Below are 9,629 nucleotides of genomic sequence, written 5' to 3'. Positions count from 1 at the left end.
CTGGAAACCAGAGCTTGGTGCAGCTGTGGGGGAGAAAAAACAAAACAAAACAAAAAGATGGACTGCAGGGACCACTTCTATGCAAGTGTGTGTGTGTGTGTGTGTGTGTCTGTGTGTGCTCGAGTGTTTGATTGAGTGTTTTAGAAGCCCACTCAAAATATTCACTTTTCTGACCCACCTCTCACTAGTGCTTTAAAATAGCTAAAACTGGAGACAGATTTCTTGGGTTTGAATCCTGGCTTTCCTACTTACTATTTGCCTGGCACTTAGTAAGCTCTAAATAAATGCTCTCTCTCTCTCTCTCTCTCTCTCTCTCTCTCTCTCTCTCTCTCTCTCTCTCTCTCTCTCCTCTATCATCTACGTGACCTTGGGCAAGTTACCTAACTTCCCTGGACCTCAGTTTCTTTATCTATAAAATGAAATGACTTGATAATGATGGCCTCTGAAATCTTTTCATCTAGATCCATGATCCTATAATCCAATGTTGTCTGCATCGAATTAACCTCCTGCTTTTTATCTACCAAGACCTTCTGACCACATCTCCCTGCATTTGCCAGTAAATCACCCGATGATCTTGGGTTGGTCACTTCTCTTTGGGATTCAGTTTTCTTACCGTAAATTGGGGAGTGGAGTGGACTAGCTGACCTAAAAGGTCCCTCCCAAATTAAATATTCTGTGACACTGAGGAAGTGAATCCTCCCTCCACAATGTACATAAATATACACAACATACACATGAGTACGCACTCACACCAATCTTAGTAATTCTTGCCATTTCAGAGACAGACTTTCAGCTCGCCCTTGTTTCGGTTTTCTTTCCTCCGTACACCCACACCCAGAACGATCTTTCACTCACAGCCGGGATGTAACGAATCCCATTACAGCGATGTTAGTGAACATCAAGGGGGACAGCAGCTGCCGGCTCTCTTAGCCACTGCCCAGCTTCTCCTTACATCCACCCAAGCTAACTTCTCCTCTCCTGGGCTCCCCTCCTCTTGCTCTGGACATCCCTGACTCTGAAGGAATTGGTTTGAAGACAAAAGAGCTGGCGATTTTCTTTCAGACGAAGGAAATGAAAGTCCATTGGGTGGATTTTTAATGAAGTAATCATAGGCTCAAAGCTGAGGAACTAAAAGAGAGCTTAGAATCAATCTAGCCTCCTCACTTTACAAGTGAGGAAACTGAGGCACAGAGGGTTAAAGTTATTTCTCCAAAGTTCTACAGGGCTTTTTCGGCTCCTGGCTTCCAAGATGACCAAGAAGAGGAAGAACAACGGGCGCGCCAAGAAGGGCCGCAGCCACCTGCAGCCCATCCGCTGCCCCAACTGGGCCCGCTGCGTGCCCAAGGACAAGGCCATCAAGAAGTTCGTCATCCGCAACATCGTGGAAGCCGCGGCCGTCAGGGACATCTCCGAGGCCAGCGTCTTCGACTCCTATGTGCTGCCCAAACTGTACGTGAAACTGCATTACTGTGTGAGCTGCGCGATCCCCAGCAAGGTAGTGAGGAATCCGTCCCGGGAGGCACGAAAGGATCGGACCCCCTCACCCCGCTTCAGACCTGCTGGTGCTGCCCCAAGACCCCCTCCAAAGCCTATGTAAAGAGCTATCTGCCCATCAACATTCCTGAACTGATCAGAGGAAAATAAAAGGGTTGGTCAACCTTAAAAAAAAAAGAAAACAAACCAAACCAAAACAAAAAGTTCTACAGGAAGTAGAGGGAAGATTTGAATTCAGCTCCCATGACTCCTGGTTAAATATTTTTATCTTCTGTGTCATTTTGTCTCCTGATTGTGGATTCTGAGACTTAGGACCTCACAGGTCATTTAATGTAACCGGTTCTCCATGCCTTCCCTAGCCCTGTTGAGAGGCAGGATTCTGAAGTGGGAAGAGAGCTATGTCAGGAAACATTGGATCCAATCTGAGATCTGAAATTCTCCAGTTAGGTGACCTGAAACAAACCATTTCTTAGAGCCTCGGTTTCACCATCTGCAAAATGAGGTTCATGATAATCTCACTACCTGACCAACAGCGTTGTGGGGAAAGCACTTTGTTTATATGTGGTTTGTTTCAATTCTCTATGCCTCACAGTCATCTGGCCTGCATTTGGGGAATTTGGGGGAATTTGCGACTATGCAGGAGGTTTGTGTTCTGATACAAATATCTATATCTACACATACACACACATATGCATATCTACACATATATATGCTTATAAACATATATATATATATACATATGTGTATATATGGATGTATGTACACACACACACATATGCATACGTATCCCTCTGGGGCCAAGAAGAACAAAGTTGATCTCTCCTCTATAGGACAACCCTTAAAATACTTAAGAACATCCATCACTCAACCTTCTCTTCTCCAGGGGTAACATCACTAGTTCCTTGAACTGATCTTCATGCAGCGTAGGTGGAAGGCCCCCCAAAATCCTGGTTGCCCCTCTCTGGACACTCTTGCCTTTGTCGATGTCCTTCCCAGAATATGTCACCCAGAACTGTACATAATAATCTAAAAGCATCATCCTCCATGCCTCCCCACAGGGACTCTTCTCACTGCACACTCCCTTGCCTCCTCCTCCCCTCCTCCCCCATCTTGCCAAACACACCATTCCTCCCACAAGAATATATCCTAAGGTGGGTATAAAGGCAAGGCACTCTTAGTCCTTTCAACTGACCAAGGACATGATGCCCATAAAAATGACCAATTCCTCCAGCCAGTTGGTAGCTGAGAGCATGTGTGGGGCCTAGAGGCATTTGGGAAGTTGCCGCCATCAATGGCTTTCAGAATCTGCCCAGGAACCAGAAACAACAGAAAAAAATAGTTTTCCTGGCCTGGAACTTGGGCCAGTGCCTGCCAACTGCAAAAAGAGGGCAAGTGTTGGAGGCCCATACGCTATAGGGTGGGGGATGGGGATTGGCAGCTCGGCAGCCTATAAATGTTGGGGCTCTGTGTGGAAAATAGGAATAAAGATCTCAAAACAAACAGATATTTATGGAGAATGTTTGGAAACCCTGAAAGGATTGGCTGCATCGTTTAAATTTATAAACTTTCATTATCACCATCCATTACTATCCTTGTCATTCTCATGTTTTTTGTTTTTGTGCATTTCTGAGGCGCTGGAGAGCTCATGGAGCTCGGGGGGATCCCCTGGGCCCCAGAAACAGTACATCCTCTGCCCCTTCTTCAGCCTAGGTCTGACCACTCAGACAAAGGGATCTCCTGCTTCTGAGAGGAGAAGACGTGTCTGTGCATGCGTGCATGTATGTGAGCACCCATGTAGAGGAAGATCATAGGCAGCCTGGTATTGGGTAAAGAGCACTGAACATAGAATAAGAAGAGTCTAGCTCCAATCCTAGAACTCTGGTACAAGAGAAAGTGCATCCAATTTGGAGTCAGAAGACTTGAGTTCAAATTTTGACTTTGCCAATTACCAAGCCATAAAGTGTCCCAGTTTTCTCGTGACTTTGGAGAAATCATTCACCCATCTAGATCTTAGCTGTTCAGTGTCACTGGATGGAAGAACACAAAGAGGGGGGTATATTGTAAGAAGACTAGAAAGGTAGGAGGAGACCAGGTTATGAAAGGCTTTGAGTGCCAAACAGAGATTTTATATTTTATCCTGGAAATAATAGGGAACCATTGAAGGTTGTTGAATGGGGGTGTGTGATACGATCAGATCTGCATTTTACAAAGACCAATTTGACAGCTGAGTGGAGGGTGACTTGGAGTGAGGAACACAGTTACCAAATTAAAAGACATTCACAGACTCTGGGTTAAGAACCCATCTATGAATCATATGATCTCTGTTTCTAGAGTTAGAAGATCGTGTTCAAATCTGCACTGTACTACTTCCTGCCTGTATAAACTTGAGCAAGTCATTTCCCCAACATGAGCCTCCCTTTCCTCTTTTTCAAAAAGAGGGGACTAGACCAGACGTCCTAAAATCAACCAGGACTAGAATCAGGAAAACCTGAGCTCAAATCCAGTCCCAGACATTTGCGAGCTCTGTGACCCAAGACAAGTCACTTAACCTCTGTTTGCCTTAGTTTCCTCAACTGTAGAATGGGATGATTAAAAAAATAAACACCTAGTTCACATAGTTATTGTGAGGATGAAATGAAATAATATATGTAAAGCATTTAACACAGTGCCTGGCACAAAGTAGGCACTATGTAAATGTTCATTCCTTTCCTCTTCCCTTCCCCAAAACTACCCAATCCCATATATCATTCTTTTAGGTGAATAGCTATTAGTGTCCTGGCACAGATAATGACTAATGGGCAAAGATGGCATGCTTATCAGTTCTCAGATGACATAAAATTGGGATGGACAAATACTATGCTGGATGACTGAGTCAGCATCCCAAAAGATCCTGGCAGACTAGAATATTGGGCTAAATCTCATTGAATAGGCATAATTTAAAGTCTGCCACTAGGCTCAAAAAAACCCATCACTAATATGGGTTGGGGGACATGTGGTATAGAAATATAAGTCATATGGAAAAGAGCTATGGATTCCAGTTGACCACAATCTTAATATTAGTCAGCAGTGAAATGTAGCATAAAAAAGAATCAATGTGATCTTGGCTTATCAGTGGTCCTAAGTAACCAAGACTTCCCAGTCTCCCACTATAATACCTCATCACAGTGTGGCGATGACCTTGGGTTCTCTAAGGTCATACCTATGATACAAAGCACAACATCTAGCTAGTTCCACCATCCTGGAAAAGACCTTGAGCATGGTCCTAAGAACTGATGTCTGTATCTGCTTATGAGGACCAGTCTACCCACCAAGGTATGGAATGGTTCATCTCCAGTATTCTGGCCAGTTGAGAATATATGTGTGCATGTATGTGTGTATGTATATGTGTATATATGTATCATATACATATATAATATATATATAGACAAATCTAAAAGTACCTTAATCCTATATAGCCATGCCTGCTTTGACATTGACAAGGAGAAGCAGTTAGAAATTTAGAGACACCTGGACTTGGAGTAAGGAGGATCAGGGTTCAAATCCAGCCTCAGACACTAATTGTGTGAAAACCAGGAAAATCACTTAGCTGCTCTCTGCCTCAGTTTCCTTACTTACAAAATGGGGATAACAGTAGCAATGATGTCCCAGGATTCTTGTGAGGGGACACCTTAGATAATATATGCACAGCTCTTTGTAAACCTGAAAGTGCTTTATAAATTATGTCCATCCTCCTCCTCTTCCTCTTCATCATCATTATTAAGAAGCACACAGTTTTTAAATAGTTCATAAATATTAGCTTAGCTTTTAGTATTCTAAGCCTGAGATCTTTGTCCAATGGACATTCTATTAAAACTCTGAGTCATGTTGATCTTGACATTTTTATTATAAAATAAATCAGAAAACAAAAGGAAGCTACAACTAATTGGAGGTATAAGAGGAATCACAAATTGTTCTTTGAAAGGCAAATAAAGGAATTAGCGAACTGGTTTTATCTTGAGTCCAAAGGCAACAAGAATCATCATCTCATGGGACCTTTGTTCATCTCACATTGCAGTGCTGCTAATGATATGGATTTGAAAAAGACCACTAGAAAAAAAATGCAGCTTATGTGGTAACTTCTTGTGTTACCTTACAGAGGGTAAAGAAGTAGAGAATTCTGTGCAAAATTCAAGAAGACCCTCCAAGGTAATAGACATATATTTTAGTGCTCAGGTGACTTTAATACAAAGATGGGGATAAGCAAGGATGGCCCAAAAGTCAATATGGTGGAAAACAGCTCATAGAGAAGTCATGAGGAAGGCTAAAGGCTAAAATTATATATTACACAGGCATGACTATTTTCATGAACAGTTTCTTCAGTAAAACAATTGGGAGTCACTCGTCATGGTAAGCAACAACAAATGTCACAAAAATTAAATTTATTACAGTTTATCAGATGGCAAATGACTTGTTAATAAAAATGGGATTCGTTCCTAAATGAACTCTGTGCAGTCAGAGCACCAACTTGTTAAAACAAAGGTAAAAGTTAAGATGAAATAAGAAAAATTAAAATGACCTATTTAAACAAATTAGCAATGCCAAAAATGTGAAATGGATAGAGTAAAATACATTCACTCTTATTATAACAATTTCATATGAAAGTTTAACTAATATAAATCAATCACCATAATAACGAGACCAAAAATTAACTTAAAAAAACTTATTCAGCAACCAAGCTTGGTTGTTTTTGCTGACCAAAGAAGTTTGGCAGCCAAAGGCAACATCACATTAAAAATAAAAACTCATTTGGAAAATCTTATTGCCCCATAAAATAGTGAGGAGCAGTGGATGAAAAAGCAAGTTTAAAGAAAAATTGACAAAAGACCCAACTAAGCAAAGTCATTCAGAGCACATTTAAGGATGAACCTGGAAGTAGGGGCATAAACACACACACACAAATGAAAAAGATCTGTAAGAATTTTTATAACAAGCACTTTTAACTATCGAGGATAGCGGAGTCTTCACAAATGTAATCTAACTTCAGGAGTTAGTGGAAAATGGGATTGAAGAAATAAAAAAAGAAAAGAAACTGACTAAAACATATGTGTATATATATGAGGTGGGAGGGGAAAGGGGGAGAGAGGAGAAGAGAGGGAAAGTGAGGGGGGAGAGAAGGGGAGAGGGGGAGAGAGACAGAGACAGAGAGAGACAGGAGACAGACAGAGAGAGACAGAGAGACAAATACAGGAGACAGAGAGAGAGAGAGAAAGAGAGAGAAAACAGAGAGAGAGAGAGACAGCAGACAAAGACAGAGAGACAGAGACAGAAAGAGAGAGACAGAAAGAGAGACAGAGAGGGACAGGGGACAGTGACAGAGAGACAGAGAGAGAGAGATCCATGTAACAGACAACACAATTTTGAGGGCTTTAAGGAATCAATTCTCAAGGTATATGAAGAAAGGAAATATACCTAAGGAATGGGAATAATCTCATCCTTTACTATTTTTTTGAGGGAAAGGCAACCAAAAGAACACTCATAGCTAATAACTCATATGGCTTACTCTTTCATCCACATAAAATTTCCAGGAAATTATTGTACATATGCATTGGGGGATAGTTGATGAGAATATTAGTAGAGAAATAGGCAAGATTTCATAGGTGATATTTCACAATAAATCACATCTTTACTATCACACAATTGGGTGTGTGTTTGTGTGTGTGTGTTGTTATGAACAAGTTCTTAAGGTTGTCCTAGCATGCTACAGTCTAGACCAGTGGTTCCCAGGGGTTTCTTATTTTGTTGTTGTTTTTCTATGAACCCCATTCAATAAAAACAACAAAAAAATGTGTTGTGAACGCCCAGAGAAGGATTGCATATATACAATATATGTATTCGTAACACAATTGGACAATTACATACTACTTCTTGTAGCATTAAATCATTTTTATTAAGAAGCTCTTGGACAGCTGTTGGCAACCCCTTGAGGGTCCATAAGCCGCTAAATGGGCATGGTTTGGGAATTCCTCATCTACTTATATTTTATGGGTGGAGAGTTGGGACAAAGTCTTTTGAATTCCTACAGAGCTCATTTAGGAGGATCTTCAAATGTTCCAGCACTTGATGTAATCGGCATAATGCTCAACAAATATCTGGAGGATATCATTACCTTTTATAGGGAATCCTAAAAGGAAGAGCTAGGACCAATGGGGAGAAACTTATACACTGTGTGCACACAGCTTTAGGGCTGTCTTAGGCTATCAAAGCTTAAATCTGCACTAAGGCTTTGGGAACACTTTGTATTAAGGTAGATTTCAGTTTGATATGAAAGAAACTTCCAAACAATTTTGTTGTTGTTCAGTTGTTTCAGTCATGTCTGACTCTTCATGATCCCATTGGGGCTCATTTTGCAGATGAGCAAAGTGAGGCAAACAGGATTAAGTGATTTGCCCAGGATCACATAGCTAGTAAATGTTGGAGGCTGTATATGAACTCATGAAGATGAGTCTTCCTGACTTCAAGCCCAGAGGTCCATTCACTGCACCACATAGGTGCCCCTTCCAAACAATTAGTATTGTGCTAAAGTAGAAAGAGCTCTCTTTCTAAGTAGTGAGTTGTTCATCACTCATACATGTCAAGTGGTGGTTCAAAGAAAAGCTACTAAACTGTTTTTGTCCTTTGACCCAGAGATTCACTATTCATGCTATATTCCAATCAGGCCAGTGGTGACCAAAATGAATAAATTCATCAGTAAGCATTTATCACTTTTTTGTACATACAGTCTAGACCAGTGGTGCACAGCGGCACTGTGCTAGATACTGGGGACAAAGAGAGACAAAAATGAGACAACTATGTCTCAGACACATACAGATAATTTTGGATCATTATTATTTGTAAAAAAAAAAATTGTAAAAAAAATGGGTACCTGGGGCAGCTAGGTGGCACAGTGGATAGAGCACCAGCCCTGAAGTCAGGAGGACTTGAGTTCGAATCTGGCCTCAGACACTTGACACTTACTAGCTGCGTGACCCTGGGCAAGTCACCTAATCTAGATTGCCTCACACCCACACAAAAGAGGTACCCCATGAGCATGGAATGACTGAACAAGAATATACAAACGTAAGAAGCATGGTTATGATACAGGGAATGATGGATATGAAGAATCTTGAGAAACTTCATCAGACTTGTAAGACAGAAAGAAAGAAGAGACAAAAGAATAAGGTACCCAGTGACTTTCACAATAAAATAAACTAAGTATAAAAAGGCAGCACAACTCTGGACATTTACAACTTCACTGTTAGAGACAGATCTTCAAAGTTAGTGTTTACTTCCTTTCTGCCAATCATTAATTATCTGCTTCTTCTTTTCCACTTTATAGAAAGAATTGTTTTGGTTTGTGTTTAGAATTATCTATTATGATGAAATACTAAATGTCTGGTGGGTCAAAACAAAATGTATTAATGCATCTAAATATTAAAAGAGTTGGCTAGATAGTCAGATGTTGGAAAAGTCACAGAAGAGATCTGGGCTCTAGGCAGGAGTTGGGCTACGTGGCACAATTCAAGTCTCTCCCATCTCCAAGAGTCAGGGACTCAGACAAGATCTAATTGGGGTGAGGGAAAGGGAGCATCTGTTAACAGGAAAATCTGACCAAAAAGACTTGGCATCAGGAAGTCCTGGTTCAAATCTAGTCTCAGATACTTATTAGCTGTGTGACTCTGGACAAATCAATTAATCTCTGTCTGCCTCAATTTCCTCATCTATAAAATGGAGATAATAAACTCCAAGGGTTTGTGAGGATCAAATGCAATAATATTTATAAAGCTCTTTGCAAACCTTAAAATACTATATAATAATAATAATAATAATAATAATTGTTATTATTATTATCATTATTATTATGTGGTCCCTGAAATGCCTGACAACTCTGAGAATTTCTACTTCTGATTCAGGACAAGCTGGGTTCAAATCCTACCCTGTGTTTAGAGGGTGTGTTTCTCAGGCTTTCTGACCTTTAGTTTCCTCATCTGTAAAATGGGGCTGAGTATCTGTATTATTTATCCCAGCAGGATTGCTGTGAGCTTCCAAAGTGGTAATGTACGCAAAGTACTGAATAAACATCAGGTTTTATTAGGGAGGGAGCTTTTAATTGTGTGATC

The 9,629-nt window shown here is 40.7% G+C and overlaps 1 protein-coding gene across 1 annotated transcript; it reads left to right on the top strand.

Annotated features, from left to right (window-relative positions):
* Positions 1-1,249: 1,249 nt before the first annotated feature.
* LOC114036346 (40S ribosomal protein S26-like) lies at positions 1,250-1,612 on the top strand. The gene has a single exon (XM_027852849.1). It carries the CDS (start codon positions 1,250-1,252, stop codon positions 1,595-1,597), a length of 348 nt encoding a protein of 115 aa, XP_027708650.1. The 3' UTR covers positions 1,598-1,612.
* Positions 1,613-9,629: the final 8,017 nt, after the last annotated feature.

Source organism: Vombatus ursinus, unplaced genomic scaffold (assembly GCF_900497805.2).
Source record: "Vombatus ursinus unplaced genomic scaffold, bare-nosed wombat genome assembly UNPS02009824.1, whole genome shotgun sequence".
Classification (NCBI taxonomy): Eukaryota; Metazoa; Chordata; class Mammalia; order Diprotodontia; family Vombatidae; genus Vombatus; species Vombatus ursinus.
This window is presented reverse-complemented; position numbering and strand designations above follow the sequence as displayed.

Bases quoted from the DNA above. Each gene is read 5' to 3' on its own strand.
- LOC114036346 (XM_027852849.1), top strand. From the start codon at position 1,250: ATGACCAAGAAGAGGAAGAACAACGGGCGCGCCAAGAAGGGCCGCAGC.